Source organism: Manis pentadactyla, chromosome 9 (assembly GCF_030020395.1).
Source record: "Manis pentadactyla isolate mManPen7 chromosome 9, mManPen7.hap1, whole genome shotgun sequence".
Lineage (NCBI taxonomy): Eukaryota > Metazoa > Chordata > Mammalia > Pholidota > Manidae > Manis > Manis pentadactyla.
In genome coordinates, this window is record NC_080027.1 from 39,321,338 (window position 1) to 39,347,201 (window position 25,864).

The 25,864-nt window shown below is 45.6% G+C and overlaps 2 protein-coding genes across 2 annotated transcripts in view; one reads left to right on the top strand and one right to left on the bottom strand.

Annotated features, from left to right (window-relative positions):
- XRRA1 (X-ray radiation resistance associated 1) overlaps positions 1 to 16,817 on the top strand; it is a 63,708-nt gene extending 46,891 nt beyond the window's left edge. Inside the window, exons 12-18 of the mRNA XM_036929796.2 lie at positions 4,232 to 4,325; positions 5,086 to 5,201; positions 7,781 to 8,128; positions 10,626 to 10,824; positions 11,564 to 11,679; positions 11,878 to 11,983; positions 12,375 to 16,817. Of these exons, the coding sequence (XP_036785691.2) occupies positions 4,232 to 4,325; positions 5,086 to 5,201; positions 7,781 to 8,128; positions 10,626 to 10,824; positions 11,564 to 11,679; positions 11,878 to 11,983; positions 12,375 to 12,628 (1,233 nt within the window). The 3' untranslated portion in view covers positions 12,629 to 16,817. The remainder of the gene's footprint in view (positions 1 to 4,231; positions 4,326 to 5,085; positions 5,202 to 7,780; positions 8,129 to 10,625; positions 10,825 to 11,563; positions 11,680 to 11,877; positions 11,984 to 12,374) is intronic.
- A 128-nt stretch (positions 16,818 to 16,945) lies between these two features.
- Positions 16,946 to 25,864, bottom strand: part of RNF169 (ring finger protein 169) — a 90,511-nt gene continuing 81,592 nt past the window's right edge. The window contains exons 5-6 of the mRNA XM_036929774.2: positions 24,412 to 24,511; positions 16,946 to 23,804 (exon numbers count right to left, since the gene is read on the bottom strand). Of these exons, the coding sequence (XP_036785669.2) occupies positions 22,620 to 23,804; positions 24,412 to 24,511 (1,285 nt within the window). The 3' untranslated portion in view covers positions 16,946 to 22,619. The remainder of the gene's footprint in view (positions 23,805 to 24,411; positions 24,512 to 25,864) is intronic.

Here is a 25,864-nt window from a genome sequence, read left to right on the forward strand (position 1 = left end):
GTTGATAGAGCCACTTGGGTCTTTTCTGTACTTTTGTTTTGTCTATTTGTTGCATCAGTTACTGAGTTAAAATCTCTAGGCATGATTATGGATTGGTTTATTTCTTCCTTCAGTTCTGTCAGTTTTTGCTGCATGTATTTTGAAGCTGTACTACATATACATTTAGAATTTTTATATCTACCTAACATGTTGATCTTTTATTATTATGACTTGTATCCCTTTGCCTCTAGTGATTCTCCTTGTTGATGTCTATTTTGTCTTTTGATACAGACACTGCTTTCTTATGCTTATTATTTGCATGATTTATCTCTTTCCAGAAATTCTTTTACTTTCAACCTATTTACAGCCTTGTATTTCAAGTGCATCTCTTTGACACAACATACGGTTGGTTCTTGCTGGGATGCCAAGAGCATTTTTCTCAGTGTTCCTGCTCTGTTCTCAGCTTCAGCCTCCCCTGTGTTCCTACACCTTAGAGGGGTTTATCTCCACACTCTTGTTCCTCCCCCAGCAGCAGACTGCTTCTGCTTGTTACTAAGTGCTTGTTCGTCTGGTGGTAGGGGGCCAAAGGGAGGGTCCAGCTCCAATCTTAGGTAGGCCCTGGGTTCCTGGGTCTCAAGGACAAGCCTTTCTCAGTGGTCCTCCCCTTTCCCAGCAGCAGGAGACCTCTAATGTAGTGGGTCCCAGTTGGTTTCCTGCCCCTACCCCAGGAGCAGCAGGTTTTAATCTTTTTGCTCCCCCAGATGCAGGGATCTGGGCCACACAGAGTTTGCTGACCTTCCTCAGAAACATAAGGCTTTTGCAAGGGAGAAGGGCTGTCAAGCCTTCCTGCCTTCCCTACAGTGACCGCACGGTTCTCCAGGCCTGGGCCCCGAGGAGGCTTTCTCCAAGCTCCCTCCCTTCATCCAGTCTCTTGCACATATGTGGGTATGAGTTCCCCTATGTCTGCTGCTCTCACAAGTTCTCTTCGCTTACTGTAGCCCACACTTGGCCATTAGCAATTTATTAAAAATTTTAACTGACCTCTTCTTAAATGTTTGTATAGCCCTCACCATCTCTTCCTCCCATGTCTTCTTCAGGGGAGCCAGTGTCTGAGTCCCAGCTCTCCGTGGAGGTGCCTCTCGTTACTCAGATTTCAGCCCACTTGATTGCCCTGAGACCTTAGCTCTCTGTTGGACTCAAGAAAACTTACGATGTTGTAGGTTATTCAATTTTTTTCTTGTTGTTAGGAGGGAGCAGCACTCTTTCCATTTTTCTACATCCTCACTTGAGTTTTCAAATAATATTTCCTTAATGACGTGTCTGTCTCTTATCAGTTGCCTACTGCCGCAACACACGGTTTTGGGTTTTTTTGAGGGCCAGGGCTTTATTTTGCTTACAAATCTTTTCTCATGATTATTTTGTGCATGTCAAGGAATACTCACACTCCTGTATTGAAATTAATATTCAGTTCATTAAAGTTAAGATTCAAAACCAATTCTGCCTTCAAACAGAACTTGTACATCTAGAATATTCATTCAGAAATCTAGTAATTTTCGTGTCGAAAATAAAATAATTACTTTCACTCAGCCTTTAACTCATAATTTACTTAGTTCATAAATTTGACAGATGAAGTTATATTCACCTTAACCCAGTGAAAATGGGCAGAAGTTTCAATTTAATTGGAATCTGAATTTATTTCAAGGGGGCTTTAGCTCACCTTATAGGGAACAGGCTAGCCTGCTGGCCAACTGTTGCTTACGAAATCGCATCAGCCAGAATCCTAAGACTGTATCTCTCAGCTGGGACTTAATTTCACCAAAAATTTGACACACACATGTGCTGGGTATCTTTTAACTTTCCACCAGTTTCAATTGTAACTTTCTTCAACTTTTTAGCCACCTGATTTGGGTAGATGGAATTGCATCCTGATAAAATTAAATTAAATTCTCCATCTGCATTCTGTCAAGACTGGTGCTTGACCACCTGATATGCATACAAGAGACTTGGCACCCTCTTTAACCACCATTGTAATTACTTATTAACACATTAGGTTTCTCTGTAGGTTCATCCTCCTCCCCTCCTCTAGAATCCAGATAAGAAGTCAACAAACATTTTCTGTAAAGGGTCAGATAGTAAATATATTACTCTGTTGTAATTACCCAGCTCTGCCCTTGCAGCACAAAAGGTACTATGTAAATGAGTAAGCATGGCAGTGTTCCAATGAAACTTTATTGAACATATCAGAGGCCCAGATTTGACCCATCTGCTCTATCTGTAGCTGCTGCCCTGGTTTTTGTACAGCCTTCGAGCTAAGAGTGATTCTTACATGTTTAAATGGTTGAAAAAAATCAAAGAAGGATAATATCTCATGGCACATTGAAAGTATATGAAATTCAAATTTCAGAGTCCATAAAGAAAGTCTTTTTGGAAAAGAGCCACCACACTTACTTGTTCATGAATTGTCTATGGCTGCTTTCATACAGTAACAAAGTTGAGTAGCTGTGAGAGAGACTGTGTGGCCTGCAAAACCTAAAATACTTACTATCTGGACCTGGACAGAAAAGATGAGTCGACCCCTGGTCGAGGTGATCAAACGGTGGAGTCCCTCAAAGCCTACTCCCAGTCCCTTTTTTCTGTCACTCTAGTCTCTCTGCAGGGGATGGCTTCCCATACTCATTGGCCCGTGAACAGTGGCATACAAGGCTCTAACTCTAACTCAGACCTCTCTGTCCTCCAGACCAACGTACCCACTGCCTACTTGAATCTCTACTCAGTGGTCCCAAAGGTACCTCCAGAGTACACATATCCCAAGTGAATTCATGATGTTTCCCTTCAAATTTGGTGTTCTTGCATTGTTCCACATCTTAATGAATACCTCTATCATCCAACCTGTTACTCAAGCCAAAACCTGGTTGTTGTCCTTGATATTTCTCTTTTACATCCCTCCTCTCCACCTGTATCTAATCCATTACCATTACCAAGTCTTGTCAAATTTCAAATAATATTTCCTTAATGACGTGTCTGTCTCTTATCAGTTGCCTACTGCCGCAACACACGGTTTTGGGTTTTTTTGAGGGCCAGGGCTTTATTTTGCTTACAAATCTTTCCTCATGATTATTTTGTGCATGTCAAGGAATACTCACACTCCTGTATTGAAATTAATATTCAGTTCATTAATTCAGGTCCTCATGTTTCTAAAAATCCATCTAATAGGCTCCCCAAGGACGAGGCCGTGCTACTTGAGGACAGGAGTTCAGTTTTGCTTGTTCCCAACCCAGCGCTTGGCACATGTAGGCATTCAGGAACTAATTGTTGATTGAATGAACAAAAATGAAAGAGAATAAATAAGTTAATTGCCCAGTGGCATCTAGTACTACTCAGTGAGGCTCCAGAGAAGCCAAACTGAAGTGCTGGCCCTGCCCCAGCCCTCAGTGCATTCTGTGAGTCCCAAGTCTGACTTAGCACCTTCCCATGTGTCCAGGCAGCTGAAAGGCCACAGCCTCACTCCTGGCCGCTCTGACACTGGCGGCTCTGATACTCTTCCCAGTGCTAATAGACACTCTCCCCAACATAATCCCCAGGTTTTCTAGCCACTCTGCTTAACAATGATTGTGTATTTTTTGTCCTTTAGAGGCTGACATCACAGGATGGAGCAGCCTGTGGGCCCCAGAAAGCCAGGAGGTCTGCCTTACCATTGGTTCTGCCTGTCCCTTAGATGAGTGTGTCCCCCTGACCTCCTGTCCCCTATCCCTCCCCAGATTAGTGCCCAGGTCAGGCTCAGTGAGAGACCTTCAGGAGTGCTTTTGACAGACTGAGGAGTGTGTGGAGGGTGCATTGAGGAAGGTGAAGTGTCAGACGGGTGTGTCCTGAAGTCCAAGTCAATGTCCTGCCACACCTCCAGACTCCTTATGAGACGCGTGCTGTATGTGTTGGTTTCTATTTTGTCACCAACATCCTCAGTATTTGGTATAGGCTACATATCCAATGTGGGGAAGAGACAAAAATTCTTAACTTTCAAATGTAGAACAGAGATGGTGGAATTGGGCAGGAGGGGCAAGGTATTCTGGGTGTGAGCAAGGGGAACTGCAGGGATGACATGCTGCCCAGCAGTGAGTCCCATCAGAGCAGCATCACTTCCCTGGCCACACTTCAGTCCTAGAAAGTACATAGCCCTACAGTGTGGAGGCTGAAAGCACTTGGGCAGAGACAAGGGGCAGAGTCGACACGATGCTCTCTCCTGCATTCTTTACAGATCTCAAAGGAAGAGTCCATCCTGCCAGCAGCTCTCTTCCCATCTCTCTGCGAGCTCATCTTTCATAACAACCCTCTGGTGGCCCACACACGAGGTACAGGGTCCACACACCTGCTCCCCAACCCAGTGCCCAGGAAGAGATGTGGGCACCCTCATCCCCACCTCATCGATGCCAAGCCCTGGGTTCTGCTGTGTTATGGGTGGACAAGTTCATGGTGCATTGGGGAAGGGAGAAAACAGCAGACACTGCTGAGCACCTGCTCTGCACCAGCTCATCCTGATGGCAAGCTGTGAGGCAGGCATTATTGTCCCCATGCACAGTGAAGGAAACAGGATCAGGGAGGTTCATCATATACCTAAGGTCACACAGCAAGGAAGAGGCACTGCTGGGAATGGAGTACAAAATGATCTAGATCCACGTGAGCCATTTAACGGACACCCTGCTCTGTGGAGCAGGTCTGTTGTGGCCTTATTTCACACTTCCCAGCTGGGTGGAGTGCGGGGCCCTCCCTTCCAGAGCCCACAGAATGCAGTGGGCACTGTGGCCCTGGTGGAGCTCACTGTTCAAGATGCAGCCACTGGAGACATTTTAGAACCCTGGCCCTGGGGTGCCGTCAGCAGAGTTCTAATCCTTGCTGCACACTGTCTTTGTTGCCTTGGGCAAATTTCTTAACTCTCTGTGCTTCAGTTTTCTCACCTACTGAATGGGAATAATATAGGTACCTACTTCCTAGAGTTGGTGTGAGAATTAAGTAAATTAATACATGTACAGCAATTTGAACAGCGCCTGACATATAGTAAGTCCTCAGTAAATGTTAGCTAATGGTAATCTTATTCTCCCATCATGGCTCCAGGGGTCCCTCCACTACTGAAAAGCTTCCTCCAGGAGCGACTGGGGATCCACTTAATACAAAGGAAGATAGTAAAGGCTAAGCATCATATTTTGATGCCTCAGAAGGACTCGTGGAAGGTAAGGCTTCCAAGGCAGGACCCCCAGCCCCAGAAGGAGTGGAGTTGCTGCATGCAGACTTACGTGGCTGTAGAGCCGCTCGTCCCCACAATGCCTGGAATCCCTCTGAGGGTTTGTGGCAGCAGTGCTGTTTTCTTCCCTTGCTCCTTCACATATGCATAGACCCAGGACAGCCAGTCAGAGACCCAAAAGTCAGAGTAGGGAGAAGCCTTGGAGGTCATTTATGTGACCTGATTTTATAGAGAAACTGAGGCCCAGAGAAGGATCTGTGGAAAAGTGGGGAGAAATCAGTCAAAAGCCAGGTATGAATGTGGTTCCATCACTTTCAAAGTGGGCAAGGGTTTCACTCTCTGAGCTTCAGCTTCTCAGCTCCAAGTCTCTCACACAAGCTATAGTCACCTGTGGTAACTGTGGAGGCTACTCCAGGCTTAGAATACATATCTTCTGCCTGAATCTTAGGAAGCATTTCCTCGTGTTGAGAGCAGTCTGCTCCTCTGTGTCTCTCCCAGCCAGTGCTCTTGGACTTGCCTTCTGGGATGCCATACAGTAAGTCCAGTCCTTCTTTTATCCAAAGGACTTCAGAAATTTCTGTGAACTGCTCCTCACTCCTGAGCTTAAGTCTTCCTATAGTCAAATGCTGGGCTGGGGATTGCTGATCCCAACAGTCAAATGCAGTTAATCCTGTACATCCCTCTACAGCCTGCCTCTGACCAGCCAAGCTCTTTTCTGCAGCCCAAAGAGGAACAAAGCAATATCCTAGCCAGAAATAGACGGAAACCCAAAGGTTTCCATCATCTTCCCTGTGACTGTTTCCTCCTCTCAGGACCTTACTACCCCCCTGTAAGGCTCAGAGAGGTAAGATAACTTATTAAATGTTAGTGTTTGGGCCCAGGTGAACCTCTAAGGTTCTGACAAATAGAGGATAAACGCAAACACCAGTGGCCAAATGAGAGCAACTCTGTGCTTTGTTAATCTAGGCAGAGTCTGTCTAACCTTCAGTGCAGGACAGACTACATAATGCAGCACAGGCCTTTAGCTAGGTTGGAGATGGCCTGCGTCTCCCCAGTGTGCCCACAGAGATGGGCTAGATACACAGAGCGGACACCTGGGCCTCTTACCATCAGTTGCATGGACAAAGGCTGCTCGCCCTCCGTCATACTAGGCACAGACAAGACCGGGTGAATGGAGAACCTGCCAGAGCAGGCCCAGACGCACACAATGTGTAACCAAGGAGCCGTGTGAACCCTTGACATATGAGAGCTCAAATGGAAGATAAACCAGCTTGCCGTTGCTGCTCGGCCAGGGACAAGGTCCAGTGGCTGTCAGCCTCTAATCAATGATAGATCATCCAGGCTTTCCTTGGAAATGGGCTGGGAAAGTGGTCATGGGAGAAAGAGCGTTGTCCTCAGCGCCCCAGCACAGACCTGTGAGAGGAGGAACAAATGTTGCCTTTTCCCCAGCAGCCAGCAAATGATGGCACTTGGGTGTTCTCGATGCTGATGCATGGGCTCTGAAAAAAGACTTTGTGTCCCTCTCGCTCAAGTCAACATGTTTTCAAAAAAGAATGTTTTCTTTAACAAAACATTCCTTTTATAGGAATAGGACCATATAAAACAAAACCTTATTTTATAACACATTCATCCTTCTCACTCCTTAGTCTGTTTGGGTGCATTTGTACACATCTCACTTGGGAGAACTCTACAATATAGGCAGGGCTGGGCCTATTCTTTCATTTCCCAGGAACAGAAGCACAAAGGATAGAACTTTATTCCAGCCCATATTTCTCTAACAGAATTTGGGATCTTTCCACTATACTACATGGTCTGTCAAAGTGGAGACATAAGTGGACCACATACCTTTCACAATAAATAAAGCAATCCCTCATGGAACTCAGGAGGAGAGGAAAAATAGCCCAGCAGAGGGAAACTGTGTGCATGGCTCCCTCCCGGCAGCTGAGGCAAAAGAAGGCGGAGGGAGGATGGTACCCTTTTGCTAGTTAAGGGAGCCGAGCATTTCAACCCGAAAACAGTTATGTCCTTGGTCCTGAACCCTGAGATGTATTTGCTTCATGAAGCTTTATTTAAGCTGCAGGGACCAGCATCCTGAGATGGACGGGGTGTGGATGCCTTCCAGAAAAATGCAGGACCATCTCCCCCAGGCCCTCCAAGGAGGAAAGTCAGGGGCACTGTGTTAGCAGAAGAACAAGGCTACGGAGAGCCAGAGTGATATGATCAAGGATGAGAACGAGGCCTGGAACGGCAGGAATTAGATGGACCAGGCTTTGCCACTGAATAACTCTGTGGCCTTGGACAAGTCATTTTACCCTTCTGAGCCCCAATTTCCTCTTGCATGAAATAAGGATAATTTGTCACTGGGTAGTTTGAGGTATAAATAAAATAACCTATGTATGGGGCACATTGTAGATGCCTAATTAAGTGGATTTTGCTCCCTCCCTCCCTCCCCCTGAGAGCCCTCACCTACTGCTCTGACAGCTCTACAGAGTGACCTTAGGCTGGTGAGGTCCAGGAGGAGAAATTCTGATCAGGCAGCAAACTGACTTGGCCCTTCTCCCATGACAGGTGAAAGCCCAAGTTCCAAAGGTGCCAAAGCAGCCACTGAGGCTCTGTCACCCACCTGTGACCACGATCAAGTCTCCCTCAAAGAAGATGTTGCAGTCAGTGGCAGACACAACTAAAGAGCTGTCCACTGTCCAAAATGCCTCCCTGGAGCTGGAGATGCCTGCTGAGGGCATACGGGGCCTTTCCTTGTCCCACCAGACATCTGTGCCACCGCCTCCCATCTGCTCTGACTCCACTGTGCATAGTGAAGAGATCACACCCTGCTGGAGTGACACAGCAGGCCACCTCAGTCCAGAGCACCAGTCAGAGGAGGACACCAAGAGCACAGAGTCTATATTCCTGACCCAGGTGCTGGATCCAGACCCTCCCACCCCTGCCCCATTCCCAGCCCCAGAAGCTCCTGCACAGCCCTTAGGTGGCTGGACAGCTGTAGGCAGCTGGAAGTAAGCACACAGCAGGTCTGGAAACCAGAAGGCAGCCCTTCTGACAGGAACTGCAAGCCCCTTCTGAGAGAGCCACTGACCACAGTTGCTGGCAGAGACATCCCGAGGAAAGTCCTGGTCCTGTGGGTCCAGCTGGGGCCTATGGTTCTGACCAGTTTTCCAGAAGGGTTTGTACTGCCTCTACCTGTCTGCTCAAGGCCATCCCACTGCTGATGTGTCCTGGCAGCTGAAAGGCTGCCTGAATCCTGAGGACACAGATGGATAAAACATGGGTCCTGCTCTCAACATGTCCTCAGTCTCATGGGGGCAATGGACAGGAGCAGTGCACTCAGTCATTGTGGAGACTGAGGAGGCCCCAGGGGCTGGGAGGTCAGAGGAGGGAGGAAAGCTTCTGCCCCAGACAGGAGGGCGTCCTGGAAGAGGTTCAAATAAGCTGAGCCTGCAGGCTGAGAAGGTGTTAACAAGGTGAAAATGTGGGCAGCCACGGCATTCTGGGCAGATGTAAGCAGCGTGAAGCAGGGTACAGAGGAAGGAAATTAAAACGGCACAGGCCTGAGCCACAAATGGCTGGCTCAGTGTCAGTGCAGCAGAAGGGCAACATGGAGGAAAAAGAAAACATAGGCTGGAGCATGTGCAGGGACCCCCAAACTTTGTTATTGTGCCATCCTTGCCTTCTCTGATCGCCCCACGTCATCTTGCCCCTCCAATCTGCAGATCTCTTCAAGATTTATGTCTAACTCTATCCATCCATCTCTTTCTTATTCCACAGATGACTTCTAGTGACATAGGCATTCATACAGCATAAAAGTATCTTTATGAACTATATCAGGACCTTTTTGAAACACAGCAGAACATAAACAAGTATTTAAAATAATCAAGAAAATTGGATGAAAGGAAAATATGGACAGGAAAGGAAGTAGTAAGTCCAAGGGTAATTCTGTCACTCAAACATGCACATCATGCACTGCTGCTCTCAGTGGCAGTGAATTGCCAAATTGCAATTCTGAGCTTCCTAGCAGCCAAAGCAATACAGTCAATTATGAGTCACCATTATTGGGGCAGGGGGATTATTTGCCATTGCCTGATTACTCAGGCTATAATATCTAATACAATGTTGAATAAAAATGGCAAGAGCAGACATCCTTATTTCTGATCTTAGGGGGAAAACTTTCAGTCTTTCACATCAATTATGATATTAGCTATGGGTTTTCCATAAGTATCCTTTATCAGACTGAGGAAATTTCTTTCTATTCCTAGTTTATTGAGTTTTTTTTTTATCATGAAGGGGTGTTAGATTTTGTCAAATGCTTCTTCTGTGTCTGTTGAGATGATCACATGGTATTTGTCTTTTATCTAATGATATGGTGTATTATATTAATTGATTTCCACATCAAAGCAACTTTGCATACAGGGATAAATCCCACTTGGTCATGGTATGTAATCCTTTATTATCTGTTGCTGATTCAGTTTGTTAGTTTTTGAAGATATTTGTGTTACATTCATAGGGATATTGTGGTCTATAGTTTCCTTTCTTGTGACGTCTCCCTAGTTTTGGTTTCAGGGTAACTAATATCTCAGAGTTATAAGCTGGGAGCATTCCCTCTTTTCTAATTTTTCGAAGAGTTTGTGAAGGACTGGTGTAAATTCTTTAAATGTTTGGCAGAATGCTCTAGCGAAGCTTGGTCTTTGGCTTTGTTTTGTAGGAAGTTTTAAAATTATATTTCAATCTCTTTACTTGTTATCTATCTATTCATATTTCCTTTCTTCTTTGGTCAACCGTAAGTTTTAATAAAGGGTGTAACTACATCCCTATGTGAAATAAAGGGGGTCTAAAATGTGAATTCAGACAATGTTCACTCACCCCCTTAAAACTCCTCCCACAGCTTGCCACCATGGTGAGAATAAAGAAAATACAAGCAGAAAACAAACACCCTTAGCTTGGCATGTAAAGGTCCTTTCTCATCTGGGCCCTGCTTACTGCTCCAGATGCCTATTGCCTTCCAACCAATTTTTTAGTTCTCCCAAATGCACTTGCTGTGTCTTATCTGTGCATGCTCTTCCCTGCCTGCAAGAGTCCTCCTTCCTCATCACTTGCAGCCCATTCCTCTCCCTACCCTGTGTGCAGATGGCTCTCCTAGTTCTTTAAGACTCAGCTCAGGCTAAGGCAGCACTTTCTCCAGGAAGCTTCCTGGCCCCCCAGGCTAGGTTAGGGCTTCCTGTGGGCTCACCCAGAAGCCCTGTGCTCTCTGTTACAGCACTTACCAAGGTATATATGGCTATTGTCTATTTTCAAATCTGCTTCCTCTCACCCCAGCTTTGGTTCTTGCCTTTAGCATCAGCACAGAGCTGATACTGAGAAATGTTAACAGAATGAATGAATGTGTTTTTCTTCATGGGCATAGGTGAGTGGGCTGCCTCCATCCATCCTGCAGAAGGATGATTTGGAGATGAAGGAGAAAGACCAAAGATCACCATGCACAGCTCCCAAAAAGGTGAAGAGGCCTCGGAGGAAGCTCCCACCTGCCTCCCTCCCCAGCAAGTACCATGGCTATGAGGAGCTACTCACAGCCAAGCCTGATCCAGCCTTCACTGAGCCAAAGGGTATGTGAGGAGAATGGCTTCCAGCCAAGGGGCCTTCTTCACAGCACAGAGCACATCAGGGCAAAGCCACAGCTGGGTCACCAAACCTCTTTTCCAGGCCAGGGAGCTGCCTTCTGTCCAGGGGCCCCTGAAGGTGTCCTGGTTGGGAATCCTACATGCTAGGACACCAGATCTGGTCCATCATTCTTTTTTGCAGAGCCACAGCTGTTCAGAGATTCCAGCCAGCCTGGTTGAAAAAATCTCTTTAGGAAGGGTTTGATGAACAAACACCAGACTGGTCAGATTCCTGAGCTCCTCCCCAATCTAGTTAGGCCCCAAAGTGAACATCCAAAATCCTATTTGGTTTGAGGCAAGAGAGGCAGCGCTCTCTTGTTCCAGAATGTGTTGACAGTACTTGGAGTTTCAGAGAACTGGAGCTCAGCTCTGCTTTCTTGGGTGGCAGCCCCTGTGGAGTGAGCCCTGGCAGGTTAATGGACTTACATTGGGACCCCCTTTCCCTGCTCCAGTGCTGTTTTTCCATTTGGATCTGTGCTCACAGGGGACCAGTATTCACTGAATGAACGTGGAAGCTCAGGCACTGCAATGGATAAGGGAGAGATGTGGGAGCAGTGTTTTTTTGTGGCCTCCCAAAGCCTTTTACCCAGGGCTGCTATGAGACTGGGAATGAGAAGTCAGGGACGCAGAAGTCATGCAGGAGGAGGGGGCAGGGCCTGGCCTCAACCTTGCCTTTTTGTGCTAGGAATTCAGAAGAACGCTCAGGCCCTGCAGTACATGCTGAAGCATCCACTGCCGAGCCACTCTCCCAAGCCCAAGCTTAACACTCCTTGGAAACCCTTTGTTCCTAAGGAAAAACGGGTAAGCCTCTACCTCCCGGAGTGTGAATATTCCCTCAGGAACCCCACAGGTACAGGGTGACTGTCACCTTAGGACCTTCTAAGTGCCAGACCATCCCAGTGTCCCCACGTGCTCCCTTGCCTGCTGTGGAAACCTTCTGAGGTGAGGCCAGGACGCCTGAGTGGGAGATCTGGCTAACTACCCTCTCACCTGTGTCAGGCCCAGAGGATCCCTATTCCACCCCCACAGAAGACTCGAGCCCAGCTGCTGGATGACATCCTCATTCGCATGCGGGACACCAGGAACATTACAGAGGCTCCGCTAGGTGCGGCTCTGCCCCCAGTCCTCAGCTGCCAGGACCTGCCCTCTGGAAGTTTACTTACCTGCTGGGATAAGGCAGAGCTCTTGTGTGGAGCGGGAAGGGCCCTCAGCATCTGCCACAGGCCTTCCCGTGTACAGATGGAAACCAAGCCTGGGGTGTGGCAGGGAGGGGCCTAAAGTCACACAGCATGTTACTGACCAGAAGTATGGCTTGCAAAATAATCAGGAGAGGACACTGCTGGCTTCCTAATGCCCCATACTGAGGAAGCCATTTTCAGTCCCTTTCACATCCTCCTCCTACCCCATCCCATTCTGGGGGGACCCCATGCCCTGATGCTTTGGGTTGGGTGGACCCAGGGTGAGCCCTATGCCCCTCCTGGCTCCTCTCCCTGCAGGAGCTGTCCTGTGCCGGCGTGCGGAGCAGCGGCTGGTGAACCAGCAGCAGTACTTAGAGGCCAAGCGGCTGTTGAAGGAGTTTCAGGCGTGCTACCAGCGGCAGGTGCACTGCTCACTGCGGACAGTGTTTGGGGACACAGTGCCGCCCCCAGCACGCCCTGCACTGAGTGAGGGCCAGCCTAAGTCAGGCCGCTTCCTCGAGTTCATGGATGAGCTCTGCCAGGAGCCCACAGCCAGTGAACCGAAAGGCTAGCACGGCACGCAGCGCCATACACTCCCCCAGGGCTCTGTGCCCTCACCTGGGCCTCGGGCTGGCTGGACCTGGCTCGGGCCTTGAAGCACCACTCAGCCTTGCTTGCTGGCCCTGGAACATGGGGAGCTCATCAGGCCCTCCCCTCCCCAGCCGGGACAGGACCCAGCAGTAATAAAGAGTGAGTGCATAGACCAAGGTAGCCTGCATTCTTTCTTGGAGACTGGGCTTGGATGTCAGGCTGGAGAAAGATCCCCTGCTGATGTTCATCCCTTGAGTCTTGTGGGAAACTTGCCTGAGTCACAGGTGTCCAACAGAGTTATGATACGCGCTGGGATGGAAAACAGCAGATTGATGGAACAGAGAAGTTAACTGGCTCATGGGCTGGCCAATAAAGTGTGTGTTTGGGGTGGGGCTGGGGCAGGAACTGAAGCCTCCAGGCCCCAAAAAGGTGCTTTTTCTGTTGGGCAGGTTTTCCCATTGTGAAGGCAAATGTGAGGGGGAATGGGATTGGAACTTCCCTTATCAGGCCATGGCCTCAAAGTTGGGACAAACTGGGTAGAGGGCTTACTTGGAGTTTCCCAAAGTCCTCTATTCCAGGACATAAGCTGAAGTTCCATATGCAAAGACAGTGGGCTGTGGCTCTCAGACCCCAGGGCTGTGCAAGGTCAACCTGGGCTCACAGTCAGGAAATTGGTTCTGGCCAAGGCAGCCTGTGGCATTGCCTCATTCTAGTGAGTGCCCAGCAGTCAGCAGCAGCTACAGAGGGTCTAGGGAAGGCCACTGGGGCTGAATTCCAGAGATGTGCACTTGAGGACATGGATGCTGGGCGTGATAGTCACCTAGGCAACCCTTGCTCCTAAAGCTGCTCTCCTGGAGGTGCCTACAGTTCAGACCTGAGGAGCAGAGCTGCAGTTTCCAGGGCCCAGGGGTCCATGGCACAAGGATTAAGGATCCTCAGCAAGGTACAAACTCATAAAGCCTACATTGCTATTAAGGTGATTATAGAAATATAGTGTTGTAGCCACAGGTCTGACAGAAGCATGGTGGAGTGTTAGCTATATTGCGAGTGTGAGACTCTACTAGGACACAGAAATATTTGCATACTATCATACTCGACCACACAGTCTCACATGTGTGGCCAGTTATTATTTATACCTAGCTGCAGTCATACCAGACACACACATTCACATCTGTACTGTCACATGCAGTTACATACACATACCAAGTTGCAAAGTCAGTTATACCTCCCCATCACACAGGCACCCGGACAGACCCAGGTAATAAAGCGTTACCCACAGCGGCACCCGTGCACAGGTATGGTGCTACTTGCCACCTCAGATCTCCCGGGGCCCAAAACCTCCATTCCATGAGGAGGGGAGACCCATTCCACCAGTCACATGAACCTCACTAGGTCCCACTTGTGGGGAACTGGAGTGCTCCTTTCAGCCAGAAACACATTGAACTGAAGGCTCAGGCTTGAAAGGCTCCTGGGAACAGCCTCTCAACGGCGAGGCAGGAAGCCTCTTGCAATCTCCCCAACAAGCCACTCAGCTCCTGCTTGCTTATCCAGTGACAGGGAGCTCATTCCTTCCTGTGCTGGGAAAGCTATCAGGCTAAGCTATCACCAGAGTCCCTCAGTAGTACCTGCTCTGCCTTTAGGCCATGAGTGTTTTTGCTTTCTCTGCCCAGCTAGGTGAACCTTCACAGACGTGAGAACATCCTTAAGAGACTACACTTATCCAGGCCAAACACTCCTTAACCTTGTTATTCCACACAGGAGACCAGCTGAATAAACTGGCTGCCTCTTCTGGACTTGCTAAGTTTTGGGCTTTTCCCTCTACTCATGAGTCAGTAGTCCAGTAGTGTCCAATGCAGCACACAGCAGCATGCCCACTCCCTTTTCTTGCTAGGACATTCTTTTATACAGCCTACCATTTTATCTGCCTTTTGCTCATTCCTAAGACCAATGGCATTACACCTTCGGCTTTAGTGAAACCTTATCGGTAGACTACAACCTCAGAACTACTTTCCCTGTCATTACTGAAACTCACCTGTAGTGGCCAGTGCAAGACTTCCACTTTATCATCTTAGTCTCAGCCTGGAGCTCCAGGCTGCCAGAATCATTCTGCTTTCCTGATTGTCATGAAAAGCTTTCCCATCTTAGAGGCTGTTTACAGTGAGCATACCAGGTGTTGGCACTCTCTCCCTCATCTATAATCAAATTATATCAATGTAGAACTACCTGGAAGGAAGCCACTACCCAGCAACTGCTGCTCTTCTAGGAAGACCTGGGTAAGCAGACCACATGGGAGCTGATGCTTCTTACTCACTCATCCTTTCAGCCTCTGCTCAGGTATGTCCTTGAACTTTCCTCCCAAACTGATGGGCTTTCCTTCTTTGTGACCCAGTATGACCTCAATGGGCATCACATTATACTGTTATACCAAGAACTGATTATACCTCTGGTGCTCAGCCCAGGGCCTAGGGCCAGGAGGCACTAAGATATTTCAAATTGAATGAATGTGCTAGGAGGAATGGGAAGTGGCTCATGCTGGCTGTCCCAACAGGATTATACACATTGTACACAGCTATGGTTAAGGTGACTAGAAGCCAGTGCTGGGCATTCCCTTAAAACCACCATGTTCCTGTCAAGAAAAAAACTATACTCCAACATGCCTAGTGATACAAGTATGCTAGGCAGGATATCAGACCACTCACTTACCCTCCCAAGCAGATGAACTGCATTGCTGAAAGCCGTAATATCATTTACAATCACTTGTCTCCATTCTTTTCTACCTCAGAAGTATTCCAAACTTAGTCACATCACTACGGTTCAATTTTTAACCCTCTCTTATTTGTAGTATGATACAGGGCAGGTCATTTAACCTTACCCATAGCATCAATGGGGTTTTCAATCTCTATGGGTGCTTCAGGTGTTAAAAACACACTTTGAGGGTTCTAGAGTGCAAATTTCACATTCTTGGTTTCCTGAGCTTTGTGCTTTTGAAGAGACATGACCTATTCCTTGTCTCAGTGAATAAAGCCTCAGACTAGATTTGTCAAATGAATGGGGATTCACAATCAAGCCGCCTAATCAAGGTGGCTTTTGGGTGGCAGCCACCCTCCCTATTACCAGCACATTCTCCCCAGCACATCTACCACTAGATGCTTCAGCCCCCTGGGCTGGCTCTTACCCAAAGTTCCCTTCCTTCTCCATAAGCAGATGGGAAGCTGGCTGCCACTCTTCTGAGCCTTCTCCAACCTTCTAACAAGAGCAAACCAGAAGAAATCATTTCTCCCACCACCAAAATTAAGCAGGCCCCTCCCGTTTTCCTAGTCGCTTATCCAAGATGCCAGTGAGTGCCTGGGGAGAGCTGGGGTAGCCAGAGGGGAGAGAACTGATTTAGATGCTGATTGTGCCTTACAATCCTTGCTACCCAGGTTACCTCCCATCCCTACAGTGGCTGCAGAGGACAGGCTCTGATCTCTAGTCCTGTCAGGCCCACAAAGCAACTGGAACCATACTGTTAGCCAAGGCAAGTGGAGGAGGATGGCACGGTCCTGAGGTTGACCTGGGCCAGGGCAACAGGAAAAGCCATCAGTGGCTTTGGAGTCAGAGGACTCAGCTTCCAGGCTGTGTCAGGAACACTTTCCATCTGTAAACTCTCTAATGTAATGCACCAGGCTATTAATGAGTGTGGTATGTAGACTATTTTCTTTTACTTCAGGGCCATGAGACAAGTTTTTACATCTCCAACTAGCTGCCCTGTTTCTTGCTTATCATTCTAACAACTCTCCTTTGGAAGAGCTTGGGCCAGATTTCAAAGATCCCTCAAATTCTGGTTTACCATGTATGGCATGAGCTCTTAGATCAGTCCTTTAAATTGACTTTATAAGTTTAGATGGGAAAGGAAGACATTTGTTCTCTGTTGGATGAGAACCTGACACCAAGAGAACTTTCATGCATTTCTGAGCAATGGTTTCCAAAAGAGGGAATTTTAAAACATCAGATGTTCTAAGTACACTCCTAATGTGCAAGGACAAGGTCCTCCTATACATTTGTTCTCTATTCAAACTCTTTCTGGTGCCTTCATGTTGAAAATGAGAATGAGAGCTATAAATTGGAAATAACTTAGAACTTCAAAGATGTAATTGTACACCATGGAAACACCATCCCACTCTTTCTCCTATCATTCTGAATGCCAAAGCAAGATATTCCAATGTGGGGCATCTCCTTGAGCAAAGATGGCATCAGAAATAGCTGAGCCTAGATTTGCCCAAGATTGCTCTCCAAAGACTTAGACTAGAAACAGAATGTTCACTTTCATGAGTTTGCTTTACTGAATTCTCAACATGGGCCCCTCCTCAAACAGGCAAACATACACTGAAAAACGCACTTTGGTACTGTTTAAACAACACATCATGCCATTTGATCCTGTGCCATCTCTCTGCTGGCAGCAGCATTCCTGACAGGGCACACCCTGTTCTGAGTACTCTTTTGTCAAAATGCTCATTATGTGTTGGAGAAGCAGCTAGCAGTGGCAGTGCACAAGGATCCAGGGCCCTTCTCCAATTCTAATGCAGACAGCAGGTTGAATAAAACCAATATACAACCATTTTCTATTTCTGGGGGAAAGGGAAAAGGCCCTTAAGACAGCTGTTTGTACAAAGAATTGAGAGTAAACAGTTGATTAGGTGCAAAAAAAAAAAACAGGTTGGCATTTAATAATCATTCTTTCCTTGCACAGTTATCCATTCTCTTATTAGGACTTTTTAAAGTGTTCTGCTAGAGGCCAAGGGTTGAACCCACTGAGAGCCCCTGCTCCCATTGGTAGCACAGCTTGGAGGATGGGCAGGGCCACCAAGGGAGAATCTGACTGTTGCATTCAGGGCCAGGGCCCAAAAGCTACTCTTGAGCTCTAATGGCTTGAACTTTGAGGAGTGCACTGCCTGTTTTTACCCCTTTTAAACAAAAAGATGAACAAGCCTGCCCTTGCCTTGGCTTTGTCCGACTAGTTCTTGATGTAAGACACCAGAAAAGGCAGAGCCTGTTCCAAGTTTGAGGCTGCCTCCCACACTGACAAGATATTAAGGAAGCATTTACTCACAAAGCAAAAAGTGTAAATATTCTTCTTAGGAAGAAAAAAAATACTGATGATACATGGAACAATGTGCACATTCAGTCTTGGCACTTTTCCTTTATCCAATTTAATATCTAAACTGGTAATCTCTGCTTACCTCTTTTCTGTAGAATAATTTTCAGAAAGCTACAGTGAATAACAATCATGTGTAAAGATACATTTCTGGATCATCTTTAGAGGAAAAGCTCCTTAGCAGCTTCTTTCCCCAGAATCTGTGCCGTCCCTGACAAAAGCACACTGTTTTCTCACTGAGTCACAAGACTTTTTATAGCATCTATATATGCTCACTTCTGAAAACCAGATCAAAAGACTACTCTATGGTTTGATGAGGAAAAGGCTGGCTGAGAAGGATTTAAGTTCCTAAGGAGTTCTGGATTTTCAAAGAAAAATGAAGAGCTGGCTGGGTTTTAACTCTTGGTGGTTAGAATGACTATTCCAATAAAAATATATCACTTCCTAAGATTCCATATTCATATCACTCATTCTATGGGGCTTTTCCCGACCAGGGTTGTTTTCAGGGGCTATAGGTATATTTTAATTCTAACTGAAAAAAAATCAAGGAAAAGCTGTTAAAGAGCCTCCTAAATAATTTCGATGTCCCCTCATTAGCAAGTTGTGTGTGTATACATAACTTAATGGACTATTTATTCAGACCCTAGGAAGCTACAGTATAAAACAGGGCACAGGGCACTGGACCTTAAGATCCTCATTTCTTAAAAAAGAAAAGAGGGGTGGTAGGGATCAAATTTAACTTAGATGACTTCCATGTCTGTTCCACCTATAGCATTTTGATTGTGATCCAGCCTTCAGTGTTTCTTTCCTTCCTCCTCTGATGACCTTCCAGCTCGGTGCAGAGCCAGGCAGGACAAAGGGAAAGGAACCCCAAGCTGCTGCCAGCTCTGGTGAGCAGTCTGGCTGGGGGAAGAGGTTAAAAGGTTTCCAAGTTGACATGTAAGCCCTGACCATGGTAGTGATCAATCACAACCTGACTTATTTCTTGAGACTTATGCTAAAAGCAGCTCTTGAAGATGTTACCATCCTGTAATTACTGGAGGAGAGCATCCATTGTCCTCTGGTAGAACACTTAGGAAATGGAAAGCAGTATTACAGTAAAATTCACAAATACTGATGGGGGCATCTGAAATGTTCAAGGCAGTCTGCTGGGTGCTGGACAGTACCTTGAATGGACTGTCCAAGATCACTATGAAAGAAGTGGCCTTTCAAAAGACCATTAACAAACTTTCAGCCATACATACATTCAAATACATTCCATTACACACTGAGCTCCTCAAGATCAGAGACTGTCTTTTCCATTTGTGTGTGTCTCCACAACCCAGCACGGGGCTGGCACAAGTTCGGGGCTCAGGAAGCATCTGTCGAATGTAACAGAAGGATGAACGGCACAGCCTTCGGTCACCAGCTTCGCCAGGCATGCACAGTGGCAGCTTCCCATTTCAGTTGGTTTCTCAGTTTGTAATCATACAGCAATTAATTAAGCAGCTTTACTCTGTTAAGGGCATTTTTTTGGGAAAATGATCAACAACAACAACAACAAAAAGAAGATTCATCACCAGTTTGTCCTCCAGGCAAAAATTTCAAAAATTAAACAAAAATGAATGAAGCCACTTACAAAAGGTTTTCCTGGGAAGCCTAAGCCAAGAAGAATCAACCTTTTAAAAAGAGGCAATTATAGGAAAGGAGTCGGGGCTGGAGGTATAATCCCGATCTGACACCAACCTAACAGGCCTGGGTAACTTCGTCCAACAGACACAGTCAACTGTCTCTCCCCATCTGGGCCAGGGCTGAGCACCCCTTCTCAGGGCACCACATTGTTTGGTTTCCCATCAAAATGACCTCTATTCTCCAACCACCTTCAACTTCTCCTTTAATAAAAAACACAGAATACATATACACAAGGAACAGAGTTAGCAGGACATGAGAAATTTGTATGGTGAATTAGATTCCAGTGATCTGTGAGAAATACGTTTGCTTTGTAAAATACTGTATCTTGTTCTATCTCACAAACCCTCCCCTCATCCCTCTATTTACCTTGTCTTTCATTTCTCCAAAGAAGTCATATCAATAACTCCATTTGTGACCAACTCCACAATCAAAAAACAGGAGAAGGAAATTTTTCAAAAGAAAAAATGTTCAGGTTTTAGTTATTAAGTATGGGACAAAACTTAAAATATAGAAAATACCTTAGTGGTTTTTTTCCTCCTCCCAAGCTGAGAATTTTAATGACGGAGCCAAGTCCCTCTTTAACCTAAACTGCTTTACCTGTATTTGAAGGACTACTGCTCAGCTGGAAGTTTGGGAAAGAACAACATTTACCATTCTAGGCACCAGAGTAGGTGCAAGCAGGAAAGTCAGTAAGCTGGATCCAGCATTTAACAAGTGGCTGTTCACTCTGCACCTGAAGCTAAAATTTGTTGCTACTGCTGGGCAATTGCTTAAAATGAAAGCATTACTTTGGGGAAATATTTAAAATATATGTCTTTTTCTATTAAAAATATTTATCTTTTTTCCAAAACCAAAAATCTGTTCCAACTGAAAAGTGCCTTTCAAATTATTGGAGATATAGAAAAAGGTGGCAGGTGGAAAAATAAGTGTCTTTGCTTCTACCAATGAGACTAGACTCCCAGTAATACTAAGATCAAAAAGGAACTACATGAAATGGCAGTAATGGATGTTTCCTCAAAGGGCACTTAGTAAGTCACCCTTCCTGTCCTCTGCAGACCAGTGCCAGCTCTTCCATCTTGGGTACCAATCCTCCAGCAGTCTTTGGAGGGCTTATGTTGCTGGTGGGACCTAGAAGTGAAGTGGTGTGAATATAAAGTAATGAGACTGATGTATGTTTTTTGAAACATACTTCTGCATGTGGGCACGCAAAGACGCACAGAATACATACACATTCAGGTGAGGGGCACTCCCACTGAAGTAGTCACTGAAGAGGTTCCACATATCTCAATGATGACCAAAATGCTTAAGACATCTCTGGAACTTCTCTTTGGGAATTGTTAATAAGCTACACAAGAAAATGGATCTGATTGCTTTACAGCTGCATTATATTTACTACTTCAAACCCTCTTGATAACCTACCTTCTCTTCTAGAGGCTTCAAATAGCTTCTAATTTCAAACTTAAAATTTTCTTTCCTATAACCTTGAAAGATTAAAGATGTTTGCTCAGAGAAGAAGGGCGGGAAATCTCCTGAGAAGAATCAAAAGGCGATATAGTAAATCCCTAGTGACCTACATCAGTGAGTCATTGTTTGGGATGTTATCTTCCACATTACTAAGAGGAAGAGTTTGAAGAGGTGACCATTAAGGTCCCTTCTCGTATTAACATTTTAGAAATCTATGTTTCTAAAAGTTTCTACACTTTGAGGATAGTTCCAGAAATGTTTTTGCCAATGGCAACATCATTGAAAAACCTATGCAGTATCCTGTTAGGACCACTCAAGGGGGACAACATACATAGCGATATATAAGCTCTGAAAAGTTTGTTAAAATGCCAGTCATATGTCTTTATAGTAACAGCTCATACATGCACAGGGAATGCCAGCCCATCTGAAATTCCCTAAAGTCATACCTTAATCCCTATTCTCAAAGAGCCCAGACGGGCAGAAGCACCAAGCACCACCAGGGATGCAAAAGACACATGGTGTCGGCTGCTAAGGAAAATAAACCCCAAAGGTTCATGGGACTGAATTTACCAGCTGTAACCAGCTAGATACCTTGTTTCCATAGCATGGAGTTTCAGCATTGTTCTTGCCTGACTTCTGGCAAATTTTTTGGATTTTAGATCAACACTGCAGATAACCCTCGGCTATGTGGATGGTAATAATGGAATCCAATTGTCATTTATCTCACAGGGTAGAGGCCCTCCAACCCCCACCCCCAGGAATAAAGAAGGCAGTAAACCATCGGGGTGGGGATATGGGCACAGTATATATTGATACTTCCAGTCAATCTCAATTATCTGCATGTGGGTTTTGCATGATGGGTATTCTTTGCCCAGCCAGCTTTCCCTAGGCTCCCCTGGCATGCCCTTGAGTTGCTGTTCATAACAGCAGCCTGTTAGCATGGAAAATCCATGGGATTTGTTGTCAGGAGATCCAGCAGTCAGTCTAGGCTCTGCCTCTTAGTTCAGAGATCCTGAAAATCTGCACTGCAGTTTTATCATCTAAAAATGGAGCTAATATCACTTCTGTGTTAAGTTTCCTGGGAAGACCAAATTAAACAATGACTGTGAATGTGGTTGGTCAACTATATAGCATTAATCAAATGTCATTTTTTACGCAGGGAATGTAAATTTACTTTTGTAGAAGTATAAACTCAACTGATTTCACTGGGTATATTTACTTGTGGCAAGAGTAAGGAGAAGGGGGAACATAATCTCTTTGGATCTGCCAAAGGATGACACTGTTCCACTTTTTGGGAAAAGATGGAACTAAATTTTTATCTGCAAGGCTGGTTTAAAACAACACCCTGGTGAAGGAAGTCAGGAGGTCTATCAGTTTGAGAAGGTATCTCCTCTTTCCTGTACCATTTCTAATTCTGTCCACTGTGCTCCTGAGTCTCATTCCAAGTTGGGTGTTGCCAGATTTGGCCCAGAAGCCCTGAGTGATGGGCCACTTAAGGGTGGGGAGTGTTTCTGGCCTGGGTCACAGGGAGGCAAAGATGCAATTCCCTTGGATACAGACTACAAAGGCCCCGGGACCTCTCCGAATCATATCAGACAGTGTTTTGCCATTAAAAGACACCCAAAGTGAGAACACTCAGCTCTTCAGGATAAATGATCAAGCCCAAAGACCTCTTAAAAATAGGTAACACTGTTCATTAGGTGCTACTTGGCCCCGGCCACATTGCTGGACCGTAAGAGATACTGATCCATGCTTCCTTTTCGTCGACTCACAGTGCGCCTCTCATTGTCAAACATGCGCTGCAACTGCAGAGCCAGCTGGCGGTCCTCTTCCTCTTGCTGCAGTTTCTGCTCCCTCTCTCGCAGTACTGGGTCTGTTGGGGCCACTCCCACCTCGCCACTGCTTTGTCGCAGCTTCTTAAGGGAGCCATTTTGTTCCAAGTGCTTGGTCTTACAGTGCCTTTTTCGGCCCCGACGCAAGGAAGGAAGTGGTTCCTCACCTAGGTTGTCTGTCAGAATACCATTAGGCAGATCAAAACGACTCACTGACTTCAGCTGTTTCTTTGTTTTGAGAACCCCACCCAAAACACTGTTTTGGGGTAGCACTGAATTAACTGCCGAGATTTTCAGGGTTGTGCTTATACAGGTTTTGTCTAACTTGGCATCTAGGGTTGACCCTGATCCTTCAAACTGCTCTCTCTCCAAAGAAGTTGCACTGGCTCCCACTCTGAATTCTGAAGAACAGCAGGTTTCCAATGGGATCTCAGGACTCCTTCTACTATCACTGTCCCGTTCTGCTTTTGTCTGGCTAACAGAGGGGAAATAATCAGGGTCAGTGGGGGTGGGTCCAGTATACTCAGAGAGTACTTGACCAGTGGACAGTCTTGTATTTAAAGTCAGAGGTGGCTTCTCCTTGCTAGAATGAGTAACTTCAGTGACAACTAAATCTTCCCCTGTTTCAGGAGCCAGGGAGGTGAGGGTGGCTTTCGAAAGGGTCTTTTTGATCTGCCGCTCCTGAAATATCTGTTCCCACTTTTTGAGGATCCGTGGACTGGCTTCATAAGAAGTCTGCTTCTGCAGGCTTCTGTTTAGGTTGCGGGGTGTTGATTTGATGATGAGGGGACTTAGCACACGGCCATCAGGGAGTCTCTTGGGAGGAGTACATGGGGAGCAGACAATGGGCTTGAAATGGTTTAACTCTTCAGAGATGCTGTCATTGCTCTCAGGGCTGATGGAGCGCTCTGGCTTATGCAATGAAGCCAAGGATGAGAGGGAGCTGAAGGGCAGACGCTTTTCAATGGTTAAGTCAGGGGCCGAGAGGCAGCGGTTGTTTCGAGTGGACAAGAGGACCCCAATGATGGGGTTAGATGCTGGGGTCATAGCTGGGACCTGAAAGAGAGGAAAAAGATTATTTATACGTACATATTTTTTCTTCATAATTTCTTCATGATGGTTGAGGCATAGGGAAAAGGAGGGTAAGGAAAGGGATTAAGGATGATGTGAGCCTTGGGGAAATCCTTGGGGCAAAGAGAAAGAGTTCTCCACAGAGGACATTTAGTTCAAGCCTTTGTTTCCGAACTAGACCCTGCTTAAATGACACAAGATTAGTAGCCATTTTGCTCATGCCTGAGAGATACAGGGATATTTCACCTTCCTTAATACAGTGTTAAATTCACAAATGGAGAAAATCCCTAACCTAAAGTGCACATCATTTGTAGAAATCCCTACATACTTGAAATAATTAATAAAATTGCAAATCTATAGAAAAAAAAACTCAATAACTTTTAAAAAGGTTTTTTATGGGCCCTCATTCTACCATGTGGCTGCTATAATTCAAACTATCTTCCCTCATTTCTATTTGTAAAATTCTCCAACATCACTGGTATGCCTAGGGCCCATTCTGCCTCTCTGGTCTGGAAGAGCTTCTTTAATGGCCAAGTGCAGCAGGTGACGGACCAGGGCTAGAGGGTCCCAGAAGCCTGAGTCTAAGGTATACCTTGGCTTTGCTGGCTGGAGCTGCTCTGAGTCTGCTCTTCCCTCTGTCCTGAGCAGTGTCACTGCAGCTTTGACTCCTTTCTACCTTGGAATTCAGGTTCCTAAAAATAAACAAACAAAAGACAAATAGTGAAAAGTATGCTGGCTAAGGAAAAGAATGAAAATCTTTCCTGTGCTTTCAAAGCCACCCACCAAGAAAGACAATTCCCTTGGCAGCTACAATAAGAAATGAGTTTATTTATTAACAAAACACATTCTAAGAACAAATCCTGTCAAAAGAGAAAGAGTTTTCCATGAAGACATTTGGTTTAAGCCTTTGTTTCCAAACTAGACCCTGCTTAAATGACATAAGACTGATGGCTGTTTAGCTCATGCCTGGGAGAAGATGTAGGGATACTTCACCTTCTTTAATAGGGTGGATACAGTATTAATCACCTTTCCAAACAAGAAATTTGTTCCTTTCATTAGGCCCAAACCTTTCCTCAAGCAATATAAGTCAGCTATAAAACAAAATATTCAAATACTTACAAAAATGCATAGCAGTGCAATCAATAGATGTTTACATAGAAAACCAAAATTAAATGTAGTCTCTCCTTTAATCCATTATATTTGAACTGAAAAAGGCATAAATCCCGGTGATTTAAGAACACAATTTTTTTTTGTCTTATGCCTGCATTATAATATGAATTTACAACTAAAACCAAACCCATAATACCTGTATTATAACATTAATCTTACTGTGTAAGAATTATGTGCAGATGTCACCTACTCCATAGCCAGTAACTAGGGATTCTTGATGATCTCATTACCTTTGTTTCCTACTCTCCAATTCTTGCCTAATAAATGTCTGGTGAGAAAAATGCTTTTACAAATGTGTGCAGCTGATATTTTAACAGTGCTACAAGTTTACTCAACAGGCATTTATCACAAACTTACTATAAGCCAGTCACTGATAAGCCCTATCGGGCACTGGGAATACAGAGAAGAATGAGATACAGTCTAGGTCTTCAAGGAATCAGTCCAGTGGGGCAGACAAATAAATAATTCAATGCAATACAGTGAAATGGTATGCTTATGAGACAGAATGGCATGAAAGAGGGAATTATGAATTACCTGGGACGGGGTGAGAGCAGGGTTGGAAAAGCCTTCCTGTGGCTTATGTATTTTGAAGGATAAATAAGAATTTGCCAGAGAGTCAAAGTGGATAAGTAGCCATGCAGATGATCCCAAACAAAAAGTTATTTCTTTGAATGATTCCATTTAGCTTTGGAATAGAATACATATATATTCTTTTGTAGCAAAAGATTTACTTTTAAAGTTTTACTATGCCAGGATTATCTCAGAGAAAACCTGTAAAGGAAGTAAAAAGGTACATTCCCAAGCATGCCTCTCCTCTCCCTACATCTCTAGCAAAGGTCTGTCCTACCTATGCACAATGGCTTCTATTCCAGCTT